This window comes from Stegodyphus dumicola, chromosome X1 (genome assembly GCF_044657685.1).
Source record: "Stegodyphus dumicola isolate Sdum_Otavi_A_Nest chromosome X1, ASM4465768v1".
NCBI lineage: Eukaryota > Metazoa > Arthropoda > Arachnida > Araneae > Eresidae > Stegodyphus > Stegodyphus dumicola.
The window spans coordinates 104,600,945-104,617,126 of record NC_140780.1 but is presented as its reverse complement, the minus strand read 5'-3'; the positions used below and the strand labels follow the sequence as shown (position 1 = coordinate 104,617,126).

Sequence of the window (16,182 nt, the reverse complement as noted above, 5' to 3'; positions counted from 1 at the left end):
GAATGCTTTGCTCATAGTCAGCATAAACATAAGTCCTGTCCCATAAACTTATTGTCTCTTTAAGTCGGAGCACTCGCACTATTGCACTCTCGTGCTGAGCTAAGAGATGCAAAGGCGGTAGTCCTGAAATCACGTTTAGAGCATTAGTAGGCGAGGTTTTATATCCTCGGGTAATGCTTAGGAGGAATGGTCTTTGTGCTGAGCGTAGCAGATTCTCTTTTAGTAGTGATCGTTATGCCCCACATGGAGGTCCCATACAGTGCAATATGTTCAGCAACTACATAGTACCATGTTTTAAGCATCCTCGAAGAAACTCCCCATGTTGGTGCTGCTGTTCTGAGCATGGAATGAAATATCCTGTGAAGTCGTGCCTTGACCTCCTTTAAATGTGGCATCCAAGTGAATGTGTCGTCAATTATAACTCCAAGGTACCTCAAGTTTCTGACTATTTTAATATTTTTCCCATGAAGGTTGATGCACGGGGTTCTTCGATGGCGCTTAGCTGGGCAAATAAGCATACCTTGGGTTTTTGAGTTGGCAATAATTAACTTATGGTCATTGGCCCATTTGGCCATCTTGTCCATTGCTTGCTGCGCCCTAGTCTCATATGCGTTGCGGCTGTGCCGTTTGGTTACCAGCAAAACGTCATCGGCATAAGCCAGTATTTCCGAGTGAGGATCTGTGTTAAAGAGAGTCAGCGCTGTGTCGGCTACAAGATTCCAGAGCAGTGTACCCAGACAGGATCCTTGACGACAGCCTCTATTGATGGAACGTGACTGCACTCCTGCGACCGTAGTTTCTTGTAAGCGGCGATCACTTAGGTAGCTGTAAATAAGATCAAAGAGAATCTTAGGACAACGCATGTCTTGTAATCTCTTCAGTACGTCGGGCCACCACAACGAGTCGAGAGCGCCCTTGTATGTCCACAGAGATAATGAGACTATGTTGGTTATTTCTTCTGTTATTTGCTATTATTTTTCGTAGGTGCTGCAGCGCGTGATCCACCGATCTGCCAGGAATAAAGCAGTATTGTTTGTCATTTATGCTTTGTCGAGACAGGATATAGTGCTTAAGTCTTTGAAGGACGACTCTCTCTAGTACTTTACCCAAGGCAGGAAGAAGGCAAATAGGCCGGTAAGACGTTGGTACATTAGGGTCTTTTTTCGCTTTGAGGAGGAGCACCACCTCACCAAGTTTCGTGCCGGCTGGGAAATATCTGTTGCGCCAACACTCAGTAATATAAGCATACAGTAACTCCGGATGCGTACTGTTAATGGCTTGCAGAATGCCATTATCTATCCCATCAGGACCTGGGGCTTTATTGGTGTTTAATGCTTTAACAATGTAGCTCATTTCTTTGGCGTTTGGCAGCGGTTCAAAATCTGTTTTCTTGGTATTGTAATATTGCTCAACACTGGCTCTGATAATTCTTTGTGCGGGTTTATCTATGTCTGCGTTATCAGGTCTAAAGATATTGTCCAGAATGTGTGCGACCACTTCTGTGCTAGTTACTACTCCGGGGCTTATTGTGGCAGTAAGATTAAGTAGGTGTAAACATCTTATCATGTGCAATACGGAAGACAGTTCCGAACTTATTCGCAGTATTTGTACAGTACTCTTTTCAGGATGAAAACTTCGCTTTTGCAATCTGTCTTTTGTAAGAAGCTCTGTGCTTTCGAAAAATTAGAGAGTGTGTCTCTGTTTCTAAGGGATCCTTGCATGCTTGCATTCTGCGCCTTAGGACACGGATTTTGCTGCGTTCAGCAGTCAGCGTGGTGCTCTACCAAGGAGTGCATTTCGGGGCTGCGTAATGTTTCCTTTTCAAGACTTTTTCGCACACTGAGAGCAGTATTTGCATAAGATCTTCATGCGTGGCGTCAATGTCTTTACCACTGTTGCAATTGTTACATTGTGCTACGAGACTTTCAATATGGGTTGAGAGTGCATCTTTACATTTGTTGAGGTTTATGTACTACGTTTTCCATCTGTTCTTTGTTATAAATTGGTGCTCCGAATCAATTCTGAACTCAATGTAGCGATGGTCACTGAACGTGGGGGTTTCGCTAACCTTCCAATTGTGAATATTATTAAGTATACCAGTGGTGGCTAAAGTGATATCAGGCCACCCCTGAGCCCTGGTAGTCCAGTATGTAGGAGGGCTGTCGGTGGGGTTGACGACTGCAAGGTTATGAGAAGTGATGAAGTCAAGGACAGGGTAAGCACGCCTGTTTTCCTCTGCCGCACTCCATAGAGGGCTAGCAGCGTTAAAGTCCCCAGCGATTATCTTATTCCTAGTCGGAATCATCATGACTTGTTCCAGCTCCTGGAGCGCAGTGACAATGTCAGGTGAAGGAGGGAAATACACACTGGTGATGGCAATCTGACCATAAGGCCCTTCTAGTTGTACAGTAACTGTGTAATCTTCTTTATGCATTAGCAGGGGCGTGAGTGGACCATTGTATGCGATGGCTGCTTGATTGCCTACGGAGTGGTAAGTATTGAAGTTGCTGAATTCTGTGATCCTGTTGTTAATGGAATGAAACTCTTGTAGTGCGGCTAGATCTACATTGTTTTCTAGAATAACCTGTGCTGTATGGACATTTGCGGCTTGGCTGCGTTGCAAGTTGCCTTGAAGAACTGCAAAACCATGAACTGTTCTTGGATATGCAATAGCCTGCTGTTCATCTACCACTGCGCCGTTGTTTTCATTCTGAACAGTTCTGCCTTGTAGGCTTGACATTGTCTTGCACTAAACGGGTGTGTGGTGTCGAAGCTAGTGCCTTTGGATTTATTGTGAATTGCGAAATTGACGCAGTGTGGAGTCTTTGCTTTGCAGTTATCCTGGCTATGAGCTTGTCCACAGTTTACGCAGGTCAACGCTGCTTTACAAGAATGACTCAAGTGTCCCAGCCGATGACAATTAAAACACTTTGCAACTTGTAAGTATTTTCTGAAAGCACAAGAGCTAAATCCTATAAGAATTCTTCTAAGGTCCTTAATATCCTCGTACAGATTCTGCTGTAGGTCGACGATCCAAGTGAGGCCGATAGTTGTGCGAATAGGATTTCTTGGATGTATTTGTTCTTTACTTGCTGAGGGCACCAGGCTCGCAAAAGCCTCACGTATGTCGTCTGCTGTTGCGGATGTGGGGGTACCAAAGACGATTATTGTGGACTTCCTGAAAGAGGGCTCTCTTTGCGTGACTGCGGCTGAGAGTAAGGGCTTTTCCTCAATCTCTTTTATGAGTGTTTCTATATTTTGTCTGTGGCTGCACCTAATTAAAAGTTCGTTAGAGCGTGTGGGCCGCACTTCTTCAACAGTAATGCCCAGTTCCCTGGCGCTAAGTTCAGTAGTCAGTTGTGATCTGACTTCTTGTGGAGTTCTGTCTATTTCTTTTGCTTTTAATAGGAGGACGTGGTCTGATAACTGTTTGTTAAGTAGCGCAGCTCGTGCTTTTCTCTTTCTCTTTTTGATTTCGGTAAATGGAGTTTCTTTTGTTTCCGTCTGTTCTGGAAGGTCTTCTGGTGAGGCCGGAGCTGTTAAAGAACGATTATCATTCACGCTAAGTTGCTGTTGCAGCAGTTGAATTTTTCCTTGCAAACTTGCACAGTTCACTTCTTATTCTGCAAAAGAATTGCGGATAGAGGTAATTAATGAACCAAGCAGTTTTTTCTCGCTCACGCTGAATTTGCGGCTGTCTCTTGTTTGCATTAAAAATGAATGTAGCTGGTCGCTGAGATGATTGATGGTCTCGATTCTGGAAGCTGGTGAATTGATAGTAGTGGCACGCGTCTCAGCTAAAGGGGAAGCGTTCACATTAATCATAGCACCATCTGAGTTTGCTTGGGATTTTGGAGTTTGCGAGCTCATTCTAGTGACTAGCAATTATCTTGCATAAACAATACAAGTAAGTTTAACTTAGCAAGTCGTATAATACAAGTAGGTATAACTCAGCAAGTAGTATAATACAAGTAGGTATAACTGAGCGCTATGATGGTAATTGCACAGAATTATATGCACCGTCGCACTGAGAGACTCCTCTCAGTAGGGTACAGAGTCTCGACCGCCAGACCCTTTAAATAAGCATATACAGGTAATCTTAGAATTAAACAGTTGGAAGTGCCTTATCTGAACACACTAAATACTATTAAAAAAATCGCATAATGAGCTAATAACTCAAAACAAAACAGCGTTAATAAATTATTAAACAGCTACATATAAGATAACCCAATACAAAAAAATATCAAAACAAACAATTAATTCAATTATGCAATGTACAAGGAAATGAGAGAAAACTACGGAGAACTGAGATACACAATTTACACTCCGTTAACGTTATTTACACGAATATGTTTAAATTATGATGGGCAACATATCCTAAGAATATTCAAATAATACAGAAATTTAAATTATAATATCCGATAGGTACAATGTTTGAGAATTGAAATGTATTAATTATGATGGGTTCAGCATATACTAGGCATATTCAAATAATACAGAAATTAAAGTTATAATAACCGATAAGTACAATATTTGAGAATTAAAATGTTTAAATTATGATGGGTGCAACATATACTAGGAATATTCAAATAATACAGAAATTAAAATTATAATATCCGATAAGCACAATGTTTGAGAATTAAAAGGAATATGTAATGTAGAATATTAAAGGTACGATAATACGAGACAAACGAAACCACTGAACGTACGTTGCGGAGTTATTGCAAATTTTGCTAGGTAAATTCTGACACTGTAGATTTTAGCAGTGGGATAGTTAACTGTGGCATGCAAGATGAGAACTCAAAAATGCTCCAATGCAATAAAACAATTTTAAAATCCTACCTTATGATATTGTACATCTGTTCTCCTTCCCTTCATAAGAATCCACAGATAAAACACATTCTGAAACCTGCACTCTATTTTTTAAGTTGGTTCATACACTAAAAACACAGATACAAATGTTAACACTGAAAACTCAGATACTAATGTAATTACCCGAATTGAGTGGGTATTATCTAGTAGCGGAACATGGGATGGCCTTGCCTAAATTCACTCTATAACGCTGTACACAGATGTAGTCACTAATTTAACCGAAGTTAATTAGTTGTATGCATAGATCGGCTTGCAAAATTCAGACTAGAACACTCTTCACGCACAGATGTAAGCGTAAAATTAGAAACGTTGAAGAATAATTGCTTGGCACTGAAAAATTTGCTTAAATCACTGAAACCAATTAACTTACTATTCCGTGAAATGTGAGTTGGTAGTGTCCTTCGGTGTGTAAAATGTTCGAATGAAACTGTATAAATAGCTAACTTGGAGTTTTCGAACTAACAGTCCGATTATCTTCAATTTTAGAAACTTTGGTTCCACTCGGTATGCTGTTTATGGGAAAATTAGATTGGAGGCGCTAAATTAATTAGCAGCGGAGATATGACTTTGAAAATAAACACACGCACTTTCTTTTGTTATCTCTCCTTATTGCAGCTCCATAAGTTCCCTCTACAGGGGGCGGGAAAGGTTGCACTGCTGCTCTGCGAAGGTCAAAGTTCACAGGTGGTAGCTCGGACCTATCGAACAGGCAGTGCCGCTTCTAGGGAAGTTGTAGCTCCTAGATTTACACAATTCACGTAAATGGAGATATTTTAATATTCCTTAATCATTTTCACAGATGTGCTCGTTTATGTATTTAAGCGTCACACGGTCACAATCGTAAATCAACATGTACGATAGAGCTTGCTGTTTGCGATGATACTATTTTTGACTATTATCACACTCTATATCTGCATATACACGGCTTTGAGGCGGAGCGATAAAAAACGCTTGCTACTTCCTTTGTCCTTCCTCCCGACTCACGCTCTTACGGCCCGAAGGAGGAGTAACATTACTGTGCCTCAGCTCATTACAGATGATTTAATGGCAACAGGAACCAGAATATCAGCTACTATAATGCGCCGACGCTTGCACAATACAGGTCTGTACGCAAGACGATCAGTTGTTTGTCCCGAGGACACAGATGTGCTCGTTTATGTTGGGCAAGAGAACACGTCTCCTGAGACAGTCAACAATGGGCGTCTGTTCTCTTCACAAACGAGTCCAGATTCACACTGGAAAGTGATTCAGGTCGTCAGCCGATCTGAAGGCAACAACGCACTAGGTACAATCAATTCCACATAATGGAAAGACACAGTTACAGAGATGGTGAAATAATGGTTTGGGCTGGGATATCTCACGTTGGTCACACTGACCTGAATGTGTTCCATAGAAGAACTCTGACCGGTGTAAGATATCGAGACGAGATTATTGATCAATATGTCGGCCCATATGCCGCTGCTATTGGTCTGGATTTCTTCTGATGGACGACAATGCGCGACCGCACCGAGCTCGGGTTGCTGAAGTACGGTTGCGAAATATCTTGAGGGTCACGGTACAGAGCGGATGAAATGGCCAGCTCAATCCCCAGACTTGAATACTATAGAGCATCTGCGGGGCTGTTAATGAGAGACAGATTGCTGCTTAAGTCCTCCTCCAAGGTCGTTAGATGAGCTTGAACAAGGATTACTCCGTGTCTGGTCGTTGCTTCCCATTTCGCTGACAGACAACTTAATTCAAAGCATGGAACGTCGCTGCGTATTGTTGCTAGGTGTAGACACATTCCTTATTAGGATCCAGTTTTGTAATGTTACCACCCTATTTTTCCTAAAAAAACTGTAATATAATGTTTCTCCGAGACTATATTTCTCTGGCAATAGTGCAATTTTTGGTTGTAATTCATGTTTGCATTGAACTTTAGAAACATTCTATGTCGCATTCATTAAAGAACTGTTTAGTGAACATGTCCTGTAAGTTTGTTGCTTCTATGTTGCTTCATTCTCAAATTAGACACAAAAAACATGCTGTTCCTTAACCTTTGGAAGGCAGTGTATTTTGCTGACTATCACTTTTTTAACTTAGAACTATTTTATTATTTTGCTTTTGATTAGCGTTTCGGAACTAATATTATTAAAAATGCACATAGGCATTTTGTTCATTAAGAACCTTTCCTTTCGCGTATTTTAGGAAGACTCTCATTCTTCTTCCGCTAATTAATTTCTCTCACAGTAGTTATTCCCAAAGTCGTTTCTCAGTCAGAATCGAAATTAAAAATCTTAATATTCAAAATTCGCCTAAGTCGATAACCAAAGGGAATTTGTATCTCAAGTCCTGGTCATGACATGCGCTTAGTGCATTCCTACTGGGCAGAACTTTGATACGTTTTGGAAACAATGAAATATAGCTGAGTGTTTTAAACATTAAATCAATTGATTTTTCGATTATTATATATCTTTAACTGTCTGTTAACTAGATTTAAGTAAAATCTAATACATTTAGTAAACTGCATTTTACATGGAAATCCTGATTTGTTCGCAGCATTCAGCATTTAATTTAAGCTACTTTTTCCATCTTCAAGTTTCACATTAAATTCATTTACCACCTTCGGGATAAAAAATGTTGCATTTATAAAATAAAGAGTGTCTCGAATTCATTGTGAACCCACAGAAGTTCAGCCTTTACTAAATTCCTGGGATTTTAATTGTGTAATTCTTTCAGATGAGTTTTGAAAATCATAAATTGGAGCAAATAGAAGAAGACAGAGACCTTTGTTAATTTAATGAGGGGATCGTTCTTCAGTGTTTTGCTTTGAAGGGATCCTCACTTTTATCTCTATTAACAAAGTATTGAGGAACCTAGTGAACTATTAAGCGAATACTCGCTTAAGTCCAAAAAAATATAAACGTAAACTCAAGACGGGTTAATTACCCTTTATTGCTCAAAATGAGGTTGACAGATGGTCCCTTTCTCAGGACGTACAACAGAGCCTCCACTTGGGCTTGACTCAAAAATGTAAGAAATAAGAACTTAACTAATGACTAACTAAAGAGATTTAGTTGAAACTAACACAATTTCTAAACTAGTTGGCCCATAATACTAAACTAGCTAGCGAAGGTATCAAGGGCACGTAATACGCCGAGCGTAGTAACAGCTCGGAGAAACAAAGTTTGCTTGTTTTCTTGCTCGGCCTAACTTTTGTCTCTCGTCGCTTTCCGTTAGATGGCCACACATGCAATAACGGAGACAATAGCTTCCCACTTTTATCTCACTTTCTGGACCGTTCCTCGATTTTAGCCTGTCAGCTCATCAAAGTCATGTGCCCTCAGGGGCTTAATTTGCTTATCTAGCTTATTAAGGTCTCTTCTGGGGCCTCATAACAAGTATCAGTATGCTGTTTAAAAATGTATTCTTTCATATATTTAGAACTCTGAAATATTGTAGAAAAAAAATATGTACATTTATACTTAATGTATATTTACGACGTAATTACAAAATGTTTACATCCGATAATAACAATAACATATTCATATAATAAATAAATGAATTCAATTAAGCAGCATGGAATAGCAATATACCTTCAAACATAGTATATTAAAAAGCCATTTATGTATTCATGTAAAGGAAGAATTATAGGAGGACATACCAGGAAGAATAATATTAATCCGCAAAACTTATTTAGTGATACTGCGATAAACACTATAGATGTCTGTATCTCGGGAAATCAGAGTCACCAAAGTATGGATTCTAAAACAAATCCGGCAATTTTTGCAGTAAAATTATTCTTTACTATTAAATATAGTAATATTCGTCGCTACTAAAAAAACAGATATTTAATTATAAACAAAACGTTAAGCAAACAATATGAGATGGAAATGTCAAATTAAAATTAGAAAATTTAGCTCTAAAACTGCAAAACACCTTAGAGAAACATTGTATCGGAAGTAGAAATTTACAATTGTGGTAGATGAGTAGTTCGTTGTTGTTTACGTCGAAAATTTGGGCAATTGATATTAATGGCGAGTCACTGAATATTTTGATCACCAAAGGAGGTGGGTGCCACTACTTCAAGGCAATGTATGAGAAAATCCAGTTCGAACTGCTGTGTTCTATCTCAATGAGTGATTCTGCAGTGGTTGTCGAGCAGACGACGCTGTGTTAAAATTGTGTTATGTATTGTTTTGATGTTTAAAAATTTTATTTGAAAATCGTGTTTTTAGGTAACTGTGGTATTGACGATACAAGTTCGGACTGATTGTGACTAATTTAATCGTGATCAAATAAATGTCAAATTTAAAATATGTTGGTTTGCAGACAGAGGGCTGAATTGTTGACTATCAGAAAGTTAACGAGGATTTATCTTCAGATTTTTAATATTTTATATTTTTTGTTTATTATTTTTTGTTTGATGGTAAATGCCACGGAACCTCTTTCCGAACTTGAAACAAATTCAAGCACAGAAGCGAAACCAGATGATTCTAGAGTTAAACTCTGTATCCTTTGTGATTTTAATTATTATTCATATTAATTCCTTTAAGAATTAGCTTTTGTGTTTTGCTCTTCCCATTAGTGGTTTAATAAAACTTCTAGAGCAGATATGAAATTTCTGACTGCCCAGTTTGAAGTATTCTTATATTTCTTTTAAAATGTATATATCCTTGGTAGTAGCATAATAAGGCAGCATTACTAGCTGAGTGTTTCCAAAGCTAGACCACTGCTTCCTTTTTAACAATGTAAGTAATGTAGATTTATATTGTTAGGCAGTTACACAGACAAGTAGCAAACTTATATAAGAACATAAGAATGCAGTGAATCCTCTCTTAATGGCCATCTGCTGTAGATGTTCTCTTTGGTAAATGCCCAGTATTTCTGAGATCCAGTAAACATTGATATGAATAGTTATAATATTATTTATCATAAGATAACCATTCTCTAACCTGCCTGTTCAAATTGAAGCACTTCATGTTATAATCTAATCGAAGAGTTGCATTTCCAGTTCTAAGTGTAATATGAAATATTGTAATTTATAGTCTCTGAGTCATAGATCATATTTCTTCTGACACAAATGTAAATCTCGAGTTATTTCTGAAAATATATATGGTATAAATGGTATAGGTGCTTACTGGAGAACCTTTAAAACAGCCGAATAGAATATATTTTTTAATTGCCTGTTAGTATATGTATTTTAAAGAAGTGAGAGAAATTCTGCTGAAGAAAGAAGATGAAAAGTCTCATTTGTTTCCGTAATTGAAACTTTGTATTCTGCAAGCGAATTAATGAAATCATATTGTAATCAGAGAAGTAATAAGATGGTTGATTTGCTTAATGGTTGATGGTCCAAGCATTTTCAGAAGGGGGAAGTAATTAACAAAAAGATAAAATCAAGTAAACTGTCTTCATTAAATTACTGTTTTAATAAGCAGTAAGTATTTAAGTTAATGAATAAGATTTTAGGATTTTTTTCTTTTTTTGCCTTTTTACTTAACTTGTAAAATCTGCTTTCTGTATTAAAAAAAATATTCAGCTACAGTAACTTTAGAAAAATTAACTATGAATGATTTTTATAAATTTTCTTTCAGCAAAGCATTATTTAATAGTACAAGCTTTGTAGTTAATTTGTAATTTTACTAACAAACTTGTAAAAAGTTGCAAATCAGTAAATGCCATCACAGCTAGTACGGTCATCTTTTCTAAAATGATCGCCTCCATAGAAAACTAAAATTTCTAAAACAACTGGTGGTCATCTTAAAAAGGGTTCATTCACCATGGTATAATTTGGCATCTGTTAAGAGATTAAAAAGGTGAAAGTTTAATTGTCGACACAATCGAGTGATTTTCAAAACTTTTTTTAAAAGATTCCCTAATTATCAATATTTATCATAAATATTATCAGCATATGAAAGGAATACTTTAGCAATTTAAAATATAAATTTTAATTATTAAATAAGGGTTGCATGATACTTTAAAAAAATAAAACACATACTTCTCCCAATCTTCTTGTAATTTTTTTTAATGCACTGTTGTAGTATTCAGTAATCTGTTTTCACTTAAAGAAAAAATAAAAATATATTTACAGGTGCCCCTTGGCGATTTTTGGCGGTACATGGATGCCGCGTTTGTGCAATTCTATGGCATGATATTTTGGCTTTGTGTAGCAGCAAAAATTTTGTTTTCCACCAAAAATCACCGCTACACAAAGCCAAAATAACAAGTCAAAGAATTACACAAAATCGGTATCCATTTATACATCGGCCTATTTTCATTTAAAAAAAAATCAGAGAATTGCGCAAACTTGCCGTTGCGCACTCCCTTTACTTTGTTCATGTACACATCGATCTATTTTCAGTTAAAAGTCAAAAGAGCATCCAATTCTACACTAGGGCCAAACAAAAAATATATAATATAAAAAAAAATACATTTTGAATCAATCAATGAAATAACAGAAAAGGAAATTCATCTTAGCACTATGTAAAGGAAATATCCACTTGTTTAGAAATTTCTCTGTCTTCAGTCAAACAAAATTCCCTAACAGCATCCAAAAACTTCCTGAAATTATCTAAAGTAGAATCTGTATACTGGCATCACCACATAAATTCACAAAAATATCCTCCGTAGTGCCGGTATCTTCTGACATTTGACCATACACTTTTCCTCCGTACAAACAGGAGTCCACCAGCGGCTAAGCGGTAAAGTCGCTGAGCGCTGGTAGTTCGGTCCGAGGTTTGAATCCTGTGAACGGGCTGGCTGCATGGGCGTTTTCGTGGTTTTCCCCATGTGTAACGTGTATACAAGCCAGTTTCCCTTAGAAAGTCCTCCACGAAGGCATCCTTCCCCTTAGGCAGATAGCCCCAGTGTGCTTTGCCGTAATCTCAAACCAAGCCGTGTAAACAGGATACTTATAATGGCTACTAAGTAAACCTCCATTTACACACCAGTCAATTACTGCTTTTTTCCCCTTTCGTTCCTAATTGTACAGAAACTTAATTAATCTTACTACATTCAGCCATTTTACCGTGTAAACCACAAAATAACCAACGTACTTCCTAACCAACATCCAGCACACAAACAAGCCGTTACAAATCTTTTCCTGTCATTCAAATTCACCGAAATCACGTAACCAATTACGTCATAATAGGGTTTCCATAACTTTCACTTACTCAGATTACGATAAATGAAACAACAACTTGACGATAAATGAAACAACTTAGTGATAATCCAAGGGACACTCTGACACCCTTAAATATACTAAACCAAAAAAAAGCAATGGAGAATTGCACAAACTCGGCACCGGCCAAACCTCTGCAATAACAGCTATCTACCAAATGAATATTCTTGTATTTGCCTTTAGAAATTATGCTAAAAAATTTTGTATTTCTGCAGAAATTTTACCATGGTTTCTTCCATTGCTGGCAAATTCAGAAGCATCAGAACTTGAAATACAACAAAAAGAACTTTGTATTCTTTTTTACAAGCATTGCTAGACTGATGCTGATGGATTGTTAGACTGATGGATTGCAGCATTGCTAGACTGATGGATTGTTATGAGCATGATTGATAGAGTTTGGGAGGAGGGGAGGATTTGGCAACTTCTACTAAATGGTTGTGGTAATGTGTAATTACCCATAAAAAAGGTATCCTTTCCTTGTAGTGTAAGTAAACATGGTTCATAAATAATAAGAGTGCCATTGTTACATCACTTTTAAGACATCTGTATTTTGACTTTTTTTTAAATTGAACATACTTTTTTTCATTTACCATCTGCTGCTGCATAGTCATTCATTGTTCAAAATATTAGAGGTTCTCATTAATCAGCTGTCTCAGGCATTTTATAATTTTCTTTGTACAGTAATATATATGGGCTAAAGTGAAGTATTGGGTGCATGCAAAATTTAGAAATTTTTTTTATTAGAAAATGATTTTAATCTGTCAACCTTACTTTTGTCATTGTGAGATAATGATTGTGAGATAAAATGCCAAAGTTGTGTACAATTCCCCCTCCACGCATAATAAAACATCTGGAAAGTCATGATTCTTAATTTCACTTTGACACTAAATAAAATACCTTGTTATTGAAGAAACAATCATTTTAGCATAAATTTGTACAATCGGTAATTTGGCTGCGTTGCTGCCTATCTATGCTTGGCACAAATCTCAAACCGAAGCATTTCACATAGATCCATCGTTGATCTGACGCCAACCTGGCAAATCATTGTTTATTATACTTCCCTTTCATCAAAACATGATAACTTGAGTAATGACTCATGTAGCAATGCCTAAATAATTTTTTTATGTTAGTAATTGAATAATAAAGGAGTATGGTAACCTTTTAAATTGACATTACACTTGGCGATGATTACAGATTTAAGTCCAATGCTCTAAAAAATGTTGACGAGGAAAAATTTACCGAAAATTTCTTTCCATATGCTAAACATAGATTTTATTGATGGTACTCATAGATCCAAAGATTACATTTAGGGCTATTTGAATTAAGAATAACTGATTTATTATTCACATAAACCCAGAACCAGCGCCAGGGCTCATATGGCCGCATAGAGTTGCAGAATTTAGGACCAACAGAGACTGCATCAGGCAGTAAGATATCTAGTGCCGGCCCTCAATAAGGCTTAAGTATATGTGGGAATTTATTTATTCAGAACTCTGATAAGCCATAAGCATGTGCAAGAAATAGGCATAAGTATAATAAATAACTAATAAAATTCAGGCTTAATTGTCTCAATGCTCGTTATAAGCAAGATAAAATTTAAGGGAACAACTTGTCATTAGTTGCCAAGCCCATGATGCATAGCTAAATATGTATAGTGAAGGATAGCAAATTTGATGATGATAGCCGCTAATTTTAAAGGTTTTCAGATATCGCAAAACAAAGGTGAAATTTTGCAATTAACGGATTTTGTAAAGAAATGGGGAGATGCGGTAATAAATGAAGATGATATAAAAGAAGTTTTTCATTGTGATGACAATGCTTCTCAATCATCAATCAATTAATGAATGGTGAAATATGTAGTATGGTTCTAGATCCAGAAAATACCGCTACCGTTAGTGAAGAAAGTGACAGAGAAGTTACTAAAAACGAGAAAAAGTTCGAAGTTGGAATTCTAGAAACAGCAGTTACAGGACTTCAACAATGTAACTAAACAAGAGGTTATGTGTGTTTACAGAGTTAAAGAGAAAGTATTATTAGCACAAAAAACTAAGCAACTTAAACAACTTACATTGAAAGAAATGTTTAACAAGGTAAACAAATAAATATTAAGCTTTTTTTTTTTTTTTTTTTTTTTTTTTTTGTAAATTTTGATACCCTTTAATTCATAAATACTTCATTATTTCATAAATCATGATTTTATAGTTTTAATTTTATAATTTATACATGCCATCTTACTAGATTTAAACTGATGATCTAATATCCAGAAAAATCCCAAATCTGGAACCGCCGAAGTCCCGGCGAGTCCGGATTTCGGACTTTATAAGATTAACAAATGCGTCATTTTGAATTAATCTGCGGGAAAGCACATAGGGTGTATCATACCCCAGCTCTACAAAAAAGTAGAATATTCCTAAATAGTGAAACTGAAACTCTGTGCTGCATTCAGTAGCTGAGTTTCAAAACCGCTTTTCCATTGCCTGTATGTTTCAGAAAAAGATTTAGTGGTATTTTATTGCAACTGGAGTATGACGCACTCCATGTGTCTGACCACATAAGTGTTTCTCTGACTGAATATTTATTTAAGAAATATATTTCTAGAGTGTAACAGTAAATATTTCTACTTGCAAATGATTCTAAAGTATTTGAAATTAATTTTTTAAAGATTTCTAAGCCCATTATGGCAAAAAGAAGGACTTCCTATGAATTGAAAATGCAATGGTGAGATTTATTAGAAATATTTGAAAATGACGACGATTGCATTTCGGAAACTGAAATTGAAAATAGGAATATTTCCTACACTGTTTGGTTTCGAAAAAGATAAAACATTAATTTCTTATGTTCCTAAAAAAGGAAAAACAGTTCTTATGCTTTTAACATTACATAACGATGATGCTATAAATGACACTACTGGAGAAAGAAAATGCCACAAATTATTTGTTTTAATAATACGACTAAGGGAGCAGTGGATACTGTGGATGAAAGGGCAACAAGTTATTCAATTGCCAGAATAACAAGGAAGTGGCCAATGATAATTTTCTTTTCTGCACTGAATGTTGCTGCAATAAATGCTCGAATTAAATTACTTTCAACTCCTAATCCACCAACCACATACAGAAGCAGATGTCTGATTTAGAGGCACTTAGCATTACAATTAATAAAAATATGTATGGAACAATGATCAGAGATTAATACTTTACCGAGAAATGTATGTACTGCATTGCAAAAGAAGAGCAGAAGTTTCAAGGAATAATTCAAACGAATGTGTGAAATTCGAAGCAACTAAGTGTAAAAGATGTGAGGAATGCCCTTGAGCCAAAGAATGTGAATGCGATATTTAAAATATGAAAAACTTTCTGTGTTAAGAACACATGAATATATTTTGTTCAAAGAGTAAACAAATAAAATAAGCAATATGATTAGAAGTATGATGTTTATTTTGTTATTATTCTCATTTATCTTAATTTTAACCCTCTACAAGCTTATTTTGGAAATTAATTTTTTGTAATCCAAGTATTATTAACGTATTATAAAAGAAAACGGTTTTAAATCTAAATAAAACTGTTTTTACCATATTTTAAATATTGGGGTTCGTGATACTCTATGCGCCCACTCTACTAACTTTTCTTGATACACCTTCCGCTGGGTTAAGAAAAGGAGAGGAGGAAGGAAGTAAAAATGAAACAGAATATATAGTGAAAAATTAATTACAATTTTAATTGTTAAAAAAATATTAATAAATATAAGTTACACATTTTATAATATAAACATTTAGAAGAATAAGCAAATAGAAATAGTTATTTTATTTAAATTACATGAAATATTTAATTTTATCATTGATTTTGTCATAGTTTCTTACATGATTCGCAATTACCTAATCTAAGTTTTCATATTCTCCCTTTTTTTTTTTTTACTTCAGTACATCCTGTATTTGCATTAGCTAATAACAAACGTTGACAGGCTAAATCTTTTTTCTGTCCATCAAATAAAAAAATCACATGCTGGGATGGTTACAATTAAATAATGAATTTAGTATTTTATGAAAGCCTTCGCAATAATTTGTGGTTTTAGGAGATTTTTCAAAGGCTGCTTCATAATGTTCAACTGAGAGGCATGATCAAAGTGCCTAAAAATGTTAATTTTATTTCTAA

General features: G+C 36.0%; 1 protein-coding gene across 2 annotated transcripts in view; it reads left to right on the top strand.

Moving 5' to 3' along the window:
- Positions 1–8,811: 8,811 nt before the first annotated feature.
- Positions 8,812–16,182, top strand: part of LOC118204344 (coiled-coil domain-containing protein 134-like) — a 39,879-nt gene continuing 32,508 nt past the window's right edge. Inside the window, exon 1 of one of the 2 annotated variants that reach the window (XM_035376676.2) lies at positions 8,812–9,362. In XM_035376676.2, the coding sequence (XP_035232567.1) occupies positions 9,170–9,362 (193 nt within the window). In that variant the 5' untranslated portion in view covers positions 8,812–9,169. The remainder of the gene's footprint in view (positions 9,363–16,182) is intronic. The other variant, XM_035376675.2, reaches the window with a different exon arrangement.